The sequence below is a fragment of the Chanodichthys erythropterus genome, chromosome 15 (genome assembly GCF_024489055.1).
Source record: "Chanodichthys erythropterus isolate Z2021 chromosome 15, ASM2448905v1, whole genome shotgun sequence".
NCBI classification, from domain to species: Eukaryota; Metazoa; Chordata; class Actinopteri; order Cypriniformes; family Xenocyprididae; genus Chanodichthys; species Chanodichthys erythropterus.
This window is the reverse complement of record NC_090235.1, coordinates 26,943,479-26,960,935: the sequence shown is the minus strand read 5'-3', so window position 1 is coordinate 26,960,935 and position 17,457 is coordinate 26,943,479. Positions and strand designations below refer to the sequence as shown.

Below are 17,457 nucleotides of genomic sequence, written 5' to 3'. Positions count from 1 at the left end.
CATCAAAAAACAGAAAACAAACCTGTAATATTGTGAAATATTTTATAATTTAAATATTTTCTATTTGAATATATTTTAAAATATAGTTTATTTCTGTAATGTCACATGATCCTTCAGAAACCATTTTAATATGCTGATTTGATAGTTATTACAGAAGATTATTAGGGCCAAGCAATAATAAAAAACAACATATCGAGATTAAAGTTTTGAGAAAAAACATTAAATTTCAAGAAAAAAGTTGAGATAAAATGTTGAGAATAAACAAATTGAATTATGAGAAAAGTCATTAAATTATGAGAACAAATTCAAATTTGTTCTCATAATTTAACAACTTTTTTCTTGTAATTTAATGAGTTTATTCAACATTTTATCTCGACTTTTTTCTCAAATTTAATCTCGATGGTTTTATTTTTTTTTTAATCATTGCTTGGCCCTAATCCTCTTCCGTATATTATCAATGTTGGAAACTTTTTTTTTTTTTTTCCTTTTTTTTACAGAACTTTTTTTTGGAAACATTTTTGTTCAGGATTCATTGATGAATAAAAAGTAAAAAAAAAAAATAATTTAATAAATGAATATATAAATATATAATACACACACACACACACACACACACACACACACACACACACACACACACACACACACACTAGTTTCATAAGTAATAAGTACTACTCATAAGTAATAGTACACAGTGCCCCTGTTCTAATGACTTTCAAAAGCTTATTTATGCAAAGGGCCATAATGTTTGGCAAATACTGACCACTTGTGGTAAAATATAGGATGCACAACATGTACCACAATTACCAAAATAAATCAAGGTCTTATTTATTTAAATATTTTTTCACAGTTATCTTCAATCTAAATTTGTAGACACTCTTCAAAACATTCTTTAGTTTTAGTACAAACACTCTTTAAAACAACACATCTTCTATATGGAAGACATCTGGTCTTTTTGGCATTTAAAGATCATGTGTTGAAAGTGCAGTAAATTCCCCAGTGATCACTGGTATAACGGCCACAGTCAAGTTTCTCCATTCCAACCAAGACCATGTGGTCAGGAGTGACTCCTGGGCCAGTTTTAGCAGACCTAAGGAAGATGCGGTCGAAGCGACATCTGCTGATGTAAGGCACGGTCTTATTGCTGTTTGCTTTGGTGTCCCAAGTGTATCGGCAGTGGTCCTGTTTGCCCAGCTGTTCCCACACGTCGCACACACCTGGAGGCAAACCTCCAACCTGTACCACCTACACGGACAGAAACATTCTTCAGATGCTGCATGACTTTCATCAACACCAAAGCAAAACAATGAGTTCATTTTGACTTGATTTATTATAGGGATAGTTCACCCAAAAATTAAAATTTATTCCATGATTTCCTCACCCTCAATCCGTCGTAGGTGTATATGACCATCTTCTTTCAGACGAACACAATCGGAGATATATTTAAAAATATCCTGGCAAGCTTTTTAATGGGGTGAGATTTTAAACATCATACATCGCGTCAAGGATTACTCTTATGACGCGAGTCGACTTGCGCAGTATGCGGAAGCTAGTTATTTTAGTTTATAAAGTTTTAAATATTTAATTATTTAATAACTCAAAATGATTAAATAATTTTCTAGCAAAACCCCATGCTTCGCTTCAGAAGGCCTTTATTAAAGGTGCAATATGTCATATTTTCTGTCCGCTAGAGGCCTATTCAAAAGAAAGACGTAGCTTGATGATGGCAAGTTTGAGCGCGAAATCTTGGGACATGTGGTCTTCACCTCAGCGGCCGGTGGAAAAGAATTGAGATAGGACTCAGGAAGAAATCCTGTTCATCGATGCGATTATTAGAATTACTGTAATATGAAGCAGAGCAGGACCAAGTGTTGTAGGAGCTGAACAAGGCCGCTGGAGCGATTGCGCAACGCACACTGCGAGCAGCCGAACTTTTATTATGCCACAGTCACCACTCGCCAACACCGCTTTTCCGGTCATGAGTATGATAAACAGAGCTGCGTTACCTCATATTAGATACATTTGAGTGTGTTGAAAATGTTATAACGTTACTGTGCGATCATCGATTTTAGAATATAGTAAATGCTGGATGCCTTGTTGATAAATGGCATGCAATTAATTTTAAAACATATTGTGTGATGGAGAAAATTCTGTATTACTGTTACTAAAAATAAAGCTGCATCTGATTATGCTATGCTAGCTACTTGACAAAACAGTGTTTTTCTCTGAGGCATGGTAAAGCATGGTACTCGCAAAAAAAAAAAAAAGAAAATTAGATTTAAACAAGACTAAACGCGTTGAGCTATATATAACAACAATTAGTTTTCTGTCTATTAAAACATGTAAATATTAAAGTGTCTTTGGGGTTTTCTACAAAATAAAACCAAAAACGGAGGGTAACACGGGTGGGACAATTGACAGGCGACTCCTCACACGTCCCGGAGCCTTGGTTAAAATTTGGGATATTGTAAGTACTCAAGTGAACAAAATATATAACACGGGCCTAGTGGTTATTGGATATTTTACTGCAAAAATCTTACATATTGCACCTTTAACCTGGAGCCATATGGATTATTTTTTGGATGGATGGATGGATGGATTTTTTGGGCTTCAAATTCTCACCCCCCATTAATTGGTACCATTATACCATTATAAAGCTTTTAAGAGCCAGGACATTTTTAAATAGCCTATTTGTCTGATTATGTTCATCTGAAAGAAGAAAGTCATATACACCTAGGATGGCTTGAGGGTGAGAAAATCATGAGGTAATTTTCATTTTAGTGTGAACTAACACTTTAATACAATACATAATTTCAATAAAAAAAATTAAAAAAAAACTGTTTATTTTAAAGCTGCAGTCTGCCATTTTTCCTCCGGTTCTCTGTTTGAAACATGCGATGGCAGTCATATGCGGAATAGTTATCATCACGTGTGTTGTGCATCGGCACGGCTCAGCGCGGATGAATCTAATGTTTGCTGTCAATCACTACACCAGTGTGGATGCTGTACTTCAGAATCACAGATTCTATGTCTTGAAAGTATGACCAGAAGAATTTTCACTGGAAAATATCAGCTGAACAAGTAAGTAACATTTCTGCCACTTTTGTTCTGACCAACTGAGGAAAAAAGCATTAGGCCTACAATAAATCGTGCTGCCAATGATGATTAAATCTAACGATCGCTTAGCTCGGATCATGCCAAACCGTGCAAATTATTATTACCGTTATACTTTGTTCTCAACTTGTTAATGTTAACAACATCAGCATTGCGTGACTATCTCTGCGCCTCAATCAGCTCCCTAGGTCGTGAATCAGTGTATCATGTAAATGAATGTGGCCGATTCCCTGATCAGTGCCCTGACTACTGAACTAGGGAGCTGATTGAGATGCACGCTATGTGTATTTAGTGTGTATTAGTGTTACCTGTGGATTTCAATTCCTGTAGCCACTCCACAGTCCAAAGTCTTTTGTTTTTTGACTATGGGTGAATCTCCAGTTGTCACTGATGATTGTCAGTGTCAGAATGATGTTTAATTATTACAGCTGCTGTGAGAACAGACTATAAATGATCCGCTACAAGCAGCATCCTCTCGTGATAAAACCGACTTGCCTGGACTCTTTCTTTCTGTTTACGGACGTGATGTAATGACGAAAAGACAAACTGCTGCACGCTCGAATTTCCCGCGGAAATCCACCAGGTCGCTCTTATTATTAAACATTATTACAAGCTTACCGTTGTGAATTGGGCTAAGATAAGGAGATAGTTTTGAACACTGGCTGGTTGTGAACTTGCCCAAAAAACTGATTTTGGATCATTTTTAACCAAAAAAAGTTACGAACTGCAGCTTTAATTTATTAACTGCCCTCATATTTAAATGTACAGGTTTTTATAGGTTTAACCAAGCAAAATCACCAAAGTTAAATCATAATAAATTAACAGTTAAATTTATGTTTATGTTAAACAAACTCTGTGTACCACTGGTTGGGAATCACTGATCTAGTCCATGTGGTGAATTTTAAAGACATTCATTTACCTCGGTGTCTCTGAGATTGGTGTCTCCGGCAAAAATGACAGTGGCATCTTCTGGTGCTTCCTTCATCTTTTGAAGTATGACCCGCAGTTGTTTCATTCTCTCCTCTGATTGGTTCTTACAGCTCTCTAAATGTGATGTCATCAAGTATAGCTTTTGACCTGAGAAAGTCACCTTAATAAGAAACATAAAAGTCAAAAAAAAGAAATAAATGTGTATAAATGATGAGAACCAAATTAATTATGAAAGACACAACAACTTTATACATTAAAGGGTTAGTTCACCCAAAAATGAAAATTCTGTAATTTTATTACTCACCCTCATGTCGTTCCACACCTGTAAGACCTTCATTAATCTTCAGAACACAAATTAAGATATTTTAGTTCAAATCCGATGGCTCCATGAGGCCTCCATAGGGAGTAATGTCACTTCCTCTGTCAAGATCCATAAAGGTACTAAAACACATCTAAATCAGTTCATGTGAGTACAGTGGTTCAATATTAATATTATAAACCGACGCGAATATTTTTTGGTGCGGCAAAAAAAAACACAAATTAACGACTTATTTAGTGATGACCGATTTCAAAACACTGCTTCAGGAAGCATCGGAGCATTATGAATCAGTGTATCGAATCATGAATCGGATCGCGGTTCAAACCCGCCAAATGGCTGAAATCACGTGACTTTGGCGCTCCGAAATGCAGATTCGATACACTGATTCATAATGCTCCGATGCTTCCTGAAGCAGTGTTTTGAAATCGGCCATCACTAAATAAGTCGTTATTTTGTTTTTGGCGCACCAAAAATATTCTCATCGCTTTATAATATTGATATTAAACCATTGACCATGAACTGATTTAGATGTGTTTTAGTACCTTTATGGATCTTGACAGAGGAAGTGACATTACTCCCTATGGAGGCCTCACGGAGCCATCGGTTTTGAACTAAAATATCTCAATTTGTGTTCTGAAGATTAATGAAGGTCTTACGGGTGTGGAACAGCATGAGGGTGAGTAATAAATGACAGAATTTTCATTTTTGGGTGAACTAACCCTTTAAAGTATACATTCACTACTGTTCAAATTTTTTTATTTAAATCAATCAAAAGGGACTTTAATAATTGTAATTATTTGGTACAGTAATTGTAATACCATTTCACAATACTACAGTCAATATTTTTGATCAAATTAACGCAGCCTTGGTGAGCACAAGCGACTTTTTTCAAAAACATAAAATCTCAACAACCCCCTTTTTTTTTTTTAATGGGAGAGTATCTCTGATTCCATTCAGAAATATACCTGTGCCATTAATTATACCCCTCAAAAAACAATCATTATAAACCACAAACTCACCTGAGCAACTAACAGATTTCTCAACATTTGTGTCGTAGGATAACAGATGATCTCACTTTCCAAAAGTTTTACTCTTGATTTCTTCAACATTATTGCAGTGAAGTAACCATCATCGTTCCCTTTAAAGACAGGAGAACTTCATGAATCAGCAAATAAACCTTAAATAACTTAACTGAGATCACTCTCTTACCTTCAACAAACAGGTAGCTGACAGCACGTTTCTTAAGATACTGAATATAAGATGGAATGAGTTCTTGAAGAAAAACCACATCTGGTGTATATCTACAACAGATAAAAGGAAACTAAGAGTAAAACAAAAACTCCCTTATAATCACATAATACATGAAATCAAGGATATCAGGAGTCTCTAAACAACTCACAGAACTAGATATGAGCACAAGCCCCTGGCACGCTCTGCAATACTTAATGTGTCCAAACCATCCACATTCCAGCTGATGATTGAGAACTTGCCGTCCTCGGCATCAGATTCGGTTACGGCACTTTCAGCCTGACTGTTCTTCACATTCACAGTCACACTGCTGGAGCAAGTGGGTTCCTCTGCTGTCAAGTCAATGCTGCACAAAAAAAAAATACAAAATTGAGAGGAAAAAAAAGACAAAGTCAGCATGAAACGGAAGTTGCGATAGTATTTTCTTCCCCATTGTGACGTATAACCAAGTGAAATGACTTCTACAACAAGAAAAAACATAGTGCAGGCCATCTGGAATTCATTGGATCATTGTAGTTTGCTATTGCTGTGATGTCATGTGAGTGACAGGTTGATCCCTGCCTTCGCGCCCATAAACACGTCATCAGAGAAGGGAAGAGATGTCATTGCAAGAGGGAGGGGAAGTTATTTTAATTAAAAATTATGAAGGCACATGATAAAAAAAAATGTACACATATAAATAATTTATAATAATTACTGCAATATTCCATAAAAAGACAAGAAAAAAATGGTCAATTTTGATGTCATGGTGACTTTGTTTGGAATATTGTTAATTAAAGGTTTAGAGTAAATTAAGTTTTCAGTTTTTAATAAATAGTATAGAGGAGAGAACATTACCAATCCACCTTGTCCGTCTTAAATTTCTTCTTTGTTCCTGAAGTATCAGCAGCGTCAGAAGAGTTCATCCCCTTTCTCTTATTCCCAGACACATCTTTAGTTTCCTCTGCGTCTTCAACATCAAAGACTGAATCCATATGAGCTTCAAAGAAAGAGTTCAATGCTCTCTGACAGGAACAAATAAATAATAAATAAAAGCAGCTTTTTACAAGGACGGCAATAATTTTAAATAATGGAAAATAAACATCTCTCAATAAAAGGGATTCGATCGAAACTTTACCCATACAGTGCAGTAATAGTGACATACCTCCATGTCCCATTCATTTTCTGCTAAATAATACTGGGCCACGGCACTGTCCGATCCAGAGATAGAGGCAAACTCGTCGCAAAGACTCGTCCTCGTTTCCTCTAAAGCAGACATTTGTTGATCCTCGTGGTTCCCTGACATAACAGTGCTGGACATGTTCGCAGTTGAATATAACGGCGGGACATGAATGTGTACAAGTACAAAAACATTCCGGGTGGAACCCGCGAAAACACAGAGAAAATAACAATATTAAAATATGATTCTGGTTGCTGAACCTACTTCATAAACTCTATACTATAAATCACGACCTCAAAGTATTATAAACTTAAATTCCACAGTAAACGTTGCACCTGTTTAACTGAAGAATTTGTAGTGTTTAAATAGGAGGGTTTCCGGAAGAATTTAAGGGTAGTACTGAAAGAATCGGTTCTTTCGAACAGTGTTTTGTTTCAAAAACGATTCAGGAATTCTGTTAACCTTCCATGCAGGAATAATGTATATTATTGACCAAATATGTAGGAACGTGTATGCAAGTATAGAACCCAAGTGTAATTAGCACTGATATTAAACAATACTAAAATTAATTATGTTGCCTGAAAAGTTGAACGAATCGTTCAGAATGTTTTGTAAACAGTTTCAGCAGATTCATTGAAAAGACTCGATCCGTTATTTCATGATAAAAGTCCTCACAGCCGAATGGTCGTCTTAACTTCTAAAAGTATTCATTGATTAAATAGTTACGTTTTGTTTACATATTTAGAAAAATGTAGTGCGCATTTTTATCAGTTATCTACAGTTATTCTCGCCAGTAGCGAGAGGCATTTTTAGACGAAGGACTCCAAAAATGTATTTACTTATTAAAATAATAATACTCTTATTTTGTATAACATTTACAGGCAACCTTTCAAAGACTCTTCAAGAGTGAACTTATCCTTTACTGTGTTTTGGTATTTGCAATAGCAGCAATGGTTTCGTTGTCGCTCAATTCACTAAAACAGATCATGAAAGCGATAGTGGATAGTCCTGGATTTGATCGGGTTTTAAGTAAGGTAGGTGTCTGTTAAATTCAGCGTTTCTAATTGACGAACCACACATATTTTTTTTGACAAACCAGACCAGTTTACACTGAAGTAAACATAACGAGCCGTTCATATTGTGATCAGGTTGAAATACTGTCTGCATCCCCTGGGAGAGTGGTGTGCGAGATGAAGGTAGAGGAGGAGCACACTAACAGAGTAGGCAATCTTCACGGAGGACTGACAGCCACGCTGGTGGACATGATCTCCACTACTGCCATCATGTACAGTGAGAGAGGAGCTCCTGGGGTCAGCGTGGACATGAACATAACGTGAGCTCCTAGGTGTATGTTTGTCACTGTACAGGGCCCTAATAGCATGTGATTTTTTTAAAAGTAATGTAAAAGATAAGTTTAAGAACTAACATTACTAAATCTGAAATAAAAATAAAGTTATACTTAAATATAAAACAACAATAAAAATGACAAAAGCACATCAATTTACTAAAACAAACTAAAATTTTGAAAAATGGAAATATAAAAAGATTTTTAAATATGAATAAATATAACAGTGTATTATAGTCACGTAAATGCAGTGGTTTGAATGTTGGGTTCAGATACTTAGCTCAAAACCATCTTTAAATATTATTTTTTAAAATTCTGTTTGCCAAACTATAATTTCAATATCATCATTTTGTAACAACTGTAGGATAAACAAGTGAACACAATAAAACCACAATGGCATGCTATGTAATGCAAATGTACATTTTAGCTAAAACGTTTGTTTTTATTTGCTCTGGACATGGGTATTTTTCAAAAATGTCTGGTTATAAATTTCTACAATTCATTTATAACATTTATTGGCCAAAGTGATTTGATGAATTTTTCAAATTTATCTGAAAATTCTTATATTAGGCTGTTAAATGGCAGGTTCCCACTTTGACATTTATAGGGGCTTGTTGTCACAAAAGGTCAACATGTATTTTATTCCCTTGCTAATAAGTGTCATTAAATACTCACCCTCATGTCGTTCCAAACCTGTAAGACCTTTGTTCGTCTTCGGAACACAAATTAAGATATTTCTGATGAAATCAGAGAGGTACAGTGGGTATGGAAAGTATTCAGACCCCCTTAAATTTCTCACTCTTTGTTATATTGCAGCCATTTGTTAAAATCATTTAAGTTCATTTTTTCCCTCATTAATGTACACACAGCACCCCATATTGACAGAAAAACACAGAATTGTTGACATTTTTGCAGATTTATTAAAAAAGAAAAACTGAAATATCACATGGTCCTAAGTATTCAGACCCTTTGCTCAATATTTAGTAAAAACACCCTTTTGATCTAATACAGCCATGAGTCTTTTTGGGAAAGATGCAACAAGTTTTTCACACCTGGATTTGGGGATCGTCTGCCATTCCTCCTTGCAGATCCTCTCCATTTCTGTCAGGTTGGATGGTAAACGTTGGTGGACAGCCATTTTTAGGTCTCTCCAGAGATGCTCAATTGGGTTTAAGTCAGGGCTCTGACTGGGCCATTCAAGAACAGTCACATAGTTGTTGTGAAGCCACTCCTTCCTTATTTTAGCTGTGTGCTTAGGGTCAGTGTCTTGTTGGAAGGTAAACCTTCGGCCCAGTCTGAGGTCCTGAGCACTCTGGAGAAGGTTTTCATCCAGGATATCCCTGTACTTGGCCGCATTCATCTTTCCCTCAATTGCAACCAGTCGTCCTGTCCCTGAAGCTGAAAAACACCCCCACAGCATGATGCTGCCACCACCATGCTTCACTGTTGGGACTGTATTGGACAGGTGATGAGCAGTGCCTGGTTTTCTCCACACATACCGCTTAGAATTAAGGCCAAAAAGTTCTATCTTGGTCTCATCAGACCAGAGAATCTTATTTCTCACCATCTTGGCAAACTCCATGCGGGCTTTCATGTGTCTTGCACTGAGGAGATGCTTCGGTCAGGCCACTCTGCCATAAAGCCCCCACTGGTGGAGAGCTGCAGTGATAGTTGACTTTCTACAACTTTCTCCCATCTCCCGACTGCATCTCTGGAGCTCAGCCACAGTGATCTTTGGGTTCTTCTTTACCTCTCTTACCAAGGCTCTTCTCCCGATAGCTCAGTTTGGCCGGACAGCCATCTCTAGGAAGGGTTCTGGTTGTCCCAAACATCTTCCATTTAAGGATTATGGAGGCCACTGTGCTCTTAGGAACCTTAAGTGCAGCAGAAATTTTTTTGTAACCTTGGCCAGATCTGTGCCTTGCCACAATTCTGTCTCCGAGCTCTTCAGGCAGTTCCTTTGACCTCATGATTCTCATTTGATCTGACATGCACTATGAGCTGTAAGGTCTTGTATAGACAGGTGTGTGGCTTTCCTAATCAAGTCCAATCAGTATAATCAAACACAGCTGAACTCAAATGAAGGTTTAGATCTCAAGGATGGTCAGAAGAAATGGACAGCACCTGAGTTAAATATGAGTGTCACAGCAAAGGGTCTGAATACTTAGGACCATGTGATTTTTCAGTTTTTCTTTTTTATTAAATCTGCAAAATCAACAATTCTGTGGGTTTTTTGACAATATGGGGTGCTGTGTGTACATTGAGGAAAAAAATGAAATGATTTTAGCAAATGGCTGCAATATAACAAAGAGTTAAAAATTTAAGGGGGTCTGAATACTTTCCGTACCGACTGTATGACTCGTCCATAGACAGCAATATAACCACCACTTTCAAAGGTCCACTCAGGTACTAAAGACATCATTAAAATAGTCCATGTGACTGCAGTGGTTCAACCTTAATTTTATGAAGTGACGAGAATATGTTTTGTGTGCAAAAAAAAAAAAAACTACTTTATTCAACAATATCCTCTTGTGTGTCATTCTCTTACACTGTTAGTATTCTCATCGCTTCCTAAAAGTAAGATTGAACCACTGCAGTCACATGGACTATTTAACGACGTCTTTAGTACCTTTCTGGACCTTAAAAGCGGTGGTTAAATTGCTGTCTATAGATGAGTCATATACCTCTCGGACTTCATCAATAATGTCTTATTTTGTGTTCTGAAAAAGAACTATGGGTTTGGAACAACATGAGGGTGAGTAATTAGTGACAATTTTTGGGTGAACTAACCCTTAGGAGTAAAAGTGAAATAATAGAAAAATTAGATAAAAAGTGTGACAAGTAGCCCCAGTGTCCATTAAAATCTAAACTTCCATTCATCATCTAGGACATACTCTTAACACATTTGTTTGCTTTCTAATGAACAGATACATGAACGCAGCTAAAATTGGAGAAGACATCCTGATCACTGCGCAGGTTTTAAAACAAGGACGGACTTTGGCATTTGCAACAGTGGATCTCACCAACAAGGCGAACGGAAAACTCATTGCTCAAGGAAGACACACTAAACACCTTGGTAGCTAATTATGTACACGCTCTGTGAATTATGTCGTTCTTTATGATATATAATAAAAGGTCAGCATAAAAATATTTTGCACTGTGTTAAGATATGTTCAACAGTGTTTATTTCAACAGAATTATTCAAACAATGGGTACATCAAAATAAAGACAAAGACCCAACTTCCCCTTAAACGTTGTGAACTTAATTTCAAAAGGGGGAAAAAGTAATTTATGCCATATGAACTGACAAAGATGGCTTACAGATACCAAGTCCCAAGCACTGTAATATTTAGTACTCTAAGAACAGGGTGGTCTATGAAAGAAAAACAAATCCATAATGATCAATTTCAAGCTACTCCATGAAATTTCTCATTAGGTACATAAGCTTGAACATCGGTCTCCCATCACATTCCCACCACCAATGATTACATCTGGTATCAGTAGCTTGTATGTATATAGTGCAGGAATTGCTTGATTGGTGACAATTACCATCCCAAGAAAAAAAACAGAATCAGAATTCTTCCAACAGACAGTTTGTCAACCATCTTGGATATACATTACACACCGCACCTCCGTCCCCATCAGGCACCACTCCTCCAGAAATGATAAAAACAAACAAGGTTTGTCATAGTATAGGCAAGGAATGACACTCAAATGAAAATGTCCAGCAAAAACTAAGGCAGTAACTGAATGAGAAGCAATCCCTACACCAAATGAGTTAAGTATTGTTCACCTTGTAATAGAAGCCTTTTGAGGAAGACTACCCAGGCTCTTTTGTCCTCGGTCACTGATTGTCGTTACTCATGAAATCCCTACTCAATATAACAGACATGTTAACTATCCCTCATGACAACTGATGTTACAGCCAGTCCAACACTAGAAGATCACATGTGAGAGACCTCTGTCATTGGTTTCCTTTTTTTTTTTCTCTCTCTCATTTTTTTGGTTTTTGTTTTGTTGCCTTAACGTAAAGAGTTCCTTCGGTGACTGGTATTGTTGACGGTGCAGCTCCAAGAGAACAACCACTCAAAATCAATGTTCATGCAGGTTCAAATAAAAACTGATCACAGAGAGGGGAGATGGGATGAACCAAACCAAGATTGGTCGAGGGAGGGATTAAACAAAAAAAAGGAGCTAAATTAATCTCAAGATGAAAATGAGTGGTTAACAAAAAGGAGAGTTCCAAGCACAAGTTCAATTCTATTCAACTGAGGGATGTGTAGATAAGGACAACTTGCTTCGAGGCCTTGATGGGCGTCTTCCGTGCTTTTCTCCTAGTCAGGCATGTATGGACGGAGGTGGTCCTCGATGTCTCCAACCCCCCAACAGGTAAGCTGATCCTGTGGCAGGTAGAGACAGAGGCTGCACAACTTGAAAACTGTGAGCTTGGCTTTTGGAGTCTGAAGGAAAGAACAGGAAAAAAAATAGGTTATTAATAAATACTATATTATTCAGGTCAATACTGATAAACCAATAAATTACACTTTTAAATGTATTATACAGTAAATATTAGGTTGTTATAAGGTATATAATTAAGGATTAACTTACACTAAAATTCTGGCCAATACTGACAATTCAATGTATTATTTTGTTATTGCCAATAATCAATAAAGAACTGATTTTAAAATTATAAAAAGTAGGATATCAATTATACAGTAAATATTAGTCTAATATACGGTATGAAATTATTAGGGATTCACTGATATTAAAACTGACCATTATTTATGAACAAGAAATTCCTTTATATTATCACACGACTCTGTGGATTACTTAATTCTGATTGGTCAATGGCGCAATCCAGCGGTATAACAACTATTGAAAACAGTTACCATAGGCACATCTGTGTTACTGAAGTCTCCAGCGCTATATGCTTGCTAGGACCGGTTTTTCCTCATGGAAGTTTTGCCTTTGGTGAGCTAATAAAATATTAAAAAGCAGTCAAATTTTGTGTAGTTATTTAATTATGTCATCCAGTATCACGGACTCTCTCTCTCGTTTCATACAAACGCAGCTGCTGCCATTTTGCGACTATTGTTTTGTTCACTGTAATGGATTTAGATAACAAACAGGTACAATTTCAAATCAGTTTAATCTTAGATCAATATCTTATCCCCATAATTATTTATGTGGCAAAATGCAGTGTAATATGCTGTAGGACTATACCGTATCTCTTAAATGTGTTTCTGTTTAGTTTGAACCGCGTTAGCAACTGCTCTCTCCGCGGAAGCGGACTCAGATCAATATTTCATGTCTAATTATTTACTTATGTGGCAAGTAGCTGTGTAATCAGGGGTCCTGATCACCCTGTCGGGGTTTATAACCAGAGATAACAACCGGCTGGATGTACATTATCCCTTAATTTTTGTCTAAAATAAATATTATATTATACTGTAAATATTAGGTTATTACAAAATGTATAATTAGGGATTCACTGAAATTAAAATTCTGGTCAACAGCAACAACCAATCATTTGTTTATATGTTGTCAATAACCAATCAAATGGCCGATGTTAAAATTATATAATATTTTATCTTTTTTTTCTTTCCTTTAATGCTTCTATGGCTATATTCATGGCAAGAGCAAGGTTTAGTTATTCAAAAAAAAAAAAAAAAAGACATAAAATGAATCCTTATTCTAAAAACCTTAAGACTACATTTGGATTTAATTGGTTAAACACCTTTTTAAAAGTATCAACAGAAAAAGTAGTATTACAGTCCAGCAAAATATGTTTAAAGAACAGTGGATTCTGAAAAGATAAACACTATGGTGAATTTTCTCGTAATAATAAAAAATTTTTATTCTTGAGTGTCCTATCCAGCATAGTGTGTAAATGACTTATTATATTGTCTATCAAAAAAAAAAAAAGAAAAAAAGAAAATTTCCCCAAGCTTTACTCACCCTCAAGCCATCCTAGGGGTATATGACTTTCTTCTTTCTGATGAACACAATCTGAGTTATATTAATAATATAACTGATGCATCCAAGCTTTATAATGGCAGTGAACGTGACCAACGAGTATGAAGCTGAAGAAAGTACATCTATTCATTATAAACATACTAAACATAAGAAAAATATCCATATTTAACAAGTTAGAGTAAAATATCTAGCTTCCGCCAATAACTGCCATCACGTCAGTTGCGCTTTTTTTTCGTAATTTGAAAACAGAAGGCATACAATGTAGCGTAAATATTTTGAACTGTGAGAGGCATTACAATTTCTTCTTAAGTTGTATATGGAAGACGGTCCTTTGGAAGCTAGATATTTTACTTTATAACTTGTTAAATATGGATATTTTTCTGAAACGCATCACTTTGCTTCAGAAGGCCTTTATTAACCCCCCGGAGTCGTGTGGAGTATGTTTATAATGGATGGATGCACTTTCTTGAGCTTCATACTCATTGGTCCTGTTCACTGCCATTATAAAGCTTGAATGCATCAGGATATTGTGTATCTCTGATTGTGTTAATCAGAAAGAAGAAAGTTATATAGACCTAGGATGGTGTGAGGGTGAGTAAATCTTGGAGTAATTTTCATTTTCAAGTGAACTAATCCTTTAAATGCTGCAAACAAATTTAGGTATCACAATATTTTGAAATGGTATGAAAATGCATCTTCATATTGAGATTTGCTAAAGATTACATTTAAGAGTGTTACTAAAGTTAATCTTAAACACACTAATAACAGCTGGTTTTGCTACCAATGTTCTCAATCATTATCCATGGACCTTTATACTAAATGTTTTACTGAACCAACCTGTAAGTGCTGTCTGTCCATGAAGAGAAAGACAGACTGATTGGGGTTGTTCATAACCATCCCAGCCTTGTCCTTCCGACCAACAGCATGCAAAAACTGCTTTTCATAGTCTCCATGATGAAACTCGAACTTGGCCTGTGAACGATCAAATGTAAGTATAACTACAAAGAGTATAACTACAAAATTTATAAATGGATTTTACACATTTCCCCAACAAGACTCAAGGTTTTATGTACCATACTTGATACTTGATGTCAAGGGTTTGATCAAGCATCTAACCTCCAAGTACAAGCAATAATAAGCAAGCTCCAGGAAAGAAAGTTATACCTGAACAGGCCTGAATGGTTCATGTTCAGCCCCTTTCCATCTGGAGAACAGGAGACAGACAATCTTCTCAATATCATTGCGGGGCCAAAGGATAAAGTCCATCTCCTGGGTACAACCTATCACATCCTGTACAGATTTAGAAACGTCAGTGAGTAGCAAAATAAAGTGACCTCGAACAACATGACAAGGCTTTTTAGACGAGACAAACCATTACGATCGCAATGCAGCTGACAGCAACAGAGTCTTCAACTGTCACTGTTGAAAAAGCACCACGTTGCGTGTCAATACTTACTCTACGCATCGACTGGTAGCGAGGCGCGTGTAACTGCACCACATCTTTCTGGAGAAGTTCTAAAGAACTCTCTAAGGAGTAACTCGAATCCTTCACGCCTTTAAGGATATTTTCCTCATAGTTGTTGGTCATCACAGGAACCACCTCAGCTACTTCGAAGAGTGCGGACTTCTTTTTCTGTAAAAGTGGTATGAGGACAAGTCAGAACAATCGCAGTCCATTCCCAAACCATTTCTCAATTTCATAGAGAATCAGTCAACTTACCTTTTCCTTAAATACAAAGGCAATGTAGATCTTGAAGTCGAACTGATCGGCCAGAGATTCTCGTTTCTTCCGTAGCTGGGCACGGAGTCGGTTTCTAGTTTGATTCCGGCGAGAATTTGGGTCTCCCATTGTTACGGGCAGCACGATTTTCCTAACGCAGACTTTTTTGCTTTTATATTCTTGACCGTAGCCTATATGGTTTTTTTAAACCCTTTTAAAAACTAAAGAAGCTTTAACCAAGCACTACCTGCAGTACATACTCATTTGAATTAAATAAAGTTAGTGAAATCAAATCAAGTCATTTTTAATCAATATGGGTAGTGCACTTGGGCCAAGTAAGTTTACACTTGTCTAAGTTTTGATGAGTTACACCATTTTTAAAACAAACAATCAAGCCAAGGCTAAGTGTAAACTAAAAGAAACCACTCATATAATACGACCTGATCAATTAAATTTGTTTGTTTTTTTTGAGAAACTGTGTTGTATTACTGAATAAAGGACAGAAAACACAAATGTCTGCTACACTGAAAACCCATACCGACAGTTTTGTGTGTGTCCGTGTGTGAGGGGACAGATCCCTGGCTTTAGATATATAAACCTTGCTTAAAGTTATCTAAAAAGCTGACCAAGAGATTTGACTTTGGAAAGTCTCTTCCTGGATTGACTCTTGCTTGTATCCATTTCTTTGTATAAACGGTCTCATAAAAGCACACTTGAATGACAGGTGAGAAAGACAACCATGGCAGAGAAATGCAGATGCCATGAGATCTTGGCACTGAGTAAGAACACAGAGTTTGCTAGACATCTTGGGGTTTAAGGGCATAAAATGGGCCCACGAGCTCTCCTGCCACGGTTGAGTTTCATTGTGAGGCTTTTATTTTGTGGCTGGCTAGCAAACTAATGCTAGCTAAGCTGAATACACACACGCCACCGACTGATAACCTGGTTTAAGGGAGCTACATCTCTTTTATAATCAGTATGAGATCTACGACAGCATTCAAAGCTAGTAATCATCAATAAATCGACTGTTACATTTTGTGTTTGCCTGTTTTTTTTTTGTTATCGCGATGCTAGCAGAGACTGCCTTCGATGCGTGGCTGGCTAACTGGCTAACTATTGTTTCTCGTCATTTTTTTTTCTCGAGTTGTCTTTCAAGCCCGTTTTGATTCGAGCAAGTACTGCAAAAAATCCTAACACGTCTTAATACACCGATCTCAGTACAAAAGCCCGCCCCGGATGGATCGATCCTCGGCGGAGGTTTAGCTTGATGGTCTCCGTTTGTTTTCGAGCTTTTCCACAGTCGTCACACACCCGTATATGCCATGTCAAGATAAACTGACAAACCGACCGAAATCCTCCGTTCTCTCAGGTAACAGACGGCGAGATCTGCATCGCGGTGGACCCATAATGATGGAAGGAAAGGGTGAAATGTCTTTCGAGCGATTCTTTCGACTGTTTCGGCCCTTTGATCTGCGTTTGTCTGGAAAATAACAAGCGATCCTCGCTGAACAAACAACTCAAAATGGCCGATGCGCGTCACGCAGCTGTGCACATGTGACAGAGGAGGAGCGCGCTCCTGTCAGCTGGATTTATGTAGACGACAGTGTATTTCAGTTTGTTTGGGGGTTTTTTGTTCGTTTTTTTTT

At 36.9% G+C, this 17,457-nt stretch overlaps 3 protein-coding genes across 3 annotated transcripts; 1 reads left to right on the top strand and 2 right to left on the bottom strand.

Moving 5' to 3' along the window:
• Window positions 1–441: 441 nt before the first annotated feature.
• tdp2b (tyrosyl-DNA phosphodiesterase 2b) lies at window positions 442–7,497 on the bottom strand. The gene is made up of 7 exons (XM_067411042.1): window positions 6,756–7,497; window positions 6,449–6,615; window positions 5,763–5,957; window positions 5,573–5,664; window positions 5,383–5,501; window positions 4,034–4,204; window positions 442–1,245 (listed from the first exon to the last, which is right to left on the bottom strand). The coding sequence occupies exons 1-7, from the start codon at window positions 6,909–6,911 to the stop codon at window positions 970–972; spliced, it is 1,176 nt and encodes a 391-aa protein (XP_067267143.1). The 5' UTR covers window positions 6,912–7,497; the 3' UTR covers window positions 442–969.
• Window positions 7,498–7,624: 127 nt separating this feature from the next.
• Window positions 7,625–11,202, top strand: acot13 (acyl-CoA thioesterase 13). The gene is made up of 3 exons (XM_067411046.1): window positions 7,625–7,804; window positions 7,919–8,103; window positions 11,043–11,202. The coding sequence occupies exons 1-3, from the start codon at window positions 7,721–7,723 to the stop codon at window positions 11,197–11,199; spliced, it is 426 nt and encodes a 141-aa protein (XP_067267147.1). The 5' UTR covers window positions 7,625–7,720; the 3' UTR covers window positions 11,200–11,202.
• Window positions 11,203–11,341: 139 nt separating this feature from the next.
• c15h6orf62 (chromosome 15 C6orf62 homolog) lies at window positions 11,342–17,312 on the bottom strand. Its single transcript, XM_067411045.1, has 5 exons — window positions 15,812–17,312; window positions 15,548–15,724; window positions 15,256–15,381; window positions 14,929–15,063; window positions 11,342–12,575 (listed from the first exon to the last, which is right to left on the bottom strand). The coding sequence occupies exons 1-5, from the start codon at window positions 15,938–15,940 to the stop codon at window positions 12,450–12,452; spliced, it is 693 nt and encodes a 230-aa protein (XP_067267146.1). The 5' UTR covers window positions 15,941–17,312; the 3' UTR covers window positions 11,342–12,449.
• Between the last annotated feature and the right edge of the window lie 145 nt (window positions 17,313–17,457).

Coding starts and splice junctions, on each gene's coding strand:
- acot13 (XM_067411046.1), top strand. CDS start 7,721: ATGGTTTCGTTGTCGCTCAATTCACTAAAACAGATCATGAAAGCGATA. Junction 7,805..7,918: donor TTGATCGGGTTTTAAGTAAG/GTAGGTGTCTGT, acceptor TATTGTGATCAG/GTTGAAATACTGTCTGCATC. Junction 8,104..11,042: donor AGCGTGGACATGAACATAAC/GTGAGCTCCTAG, acceptor TCTAATGAACAG/ATACATGAACGCAGCTAAAA.
- c15h6orf62 (XM_067411045.1), bottom strand. CDS start 15,940: ATGGGAGACCCAAATTCTCGCCGGAATCAAACTAGAAACCGACTCCGT. Junction 15,064..15,255: donor AACCATTCAGGCCTGTTCAG/GTATAACTTTCT, acceptor GATCGTTCACAG/GCCAAGTTCGAGTTTCATCA. Junction 12,576..14,928: donor TGGACAGACAGCACTTACAG/GTTGGTTCAGTA, acceptor TCTTTCCTTCAG/ACTCCAAAAGCCAAGCTCAC.
- tdp2b (XM_067411042.1), bottom strand. CDS start 6,911: ATGTCCAGCACTGTTATGTCAGGGAACCACGAGGATCAACAAATGTCT. Junction 5,958..6,448: donor AAGACGGACAAGGTGGATTG/GTAATGTTCTCT, acceptor TTTTTTGTGCAG/CATTGACTTGACAGCAGAGG. Junction 4,205..5,382: donor GAAATCTGTTAGTTGCTCAG/GTGAGTTTGTGG, acceptor TTTCTTATTAAG/GTGACTTTCTCAGGTCAAAA.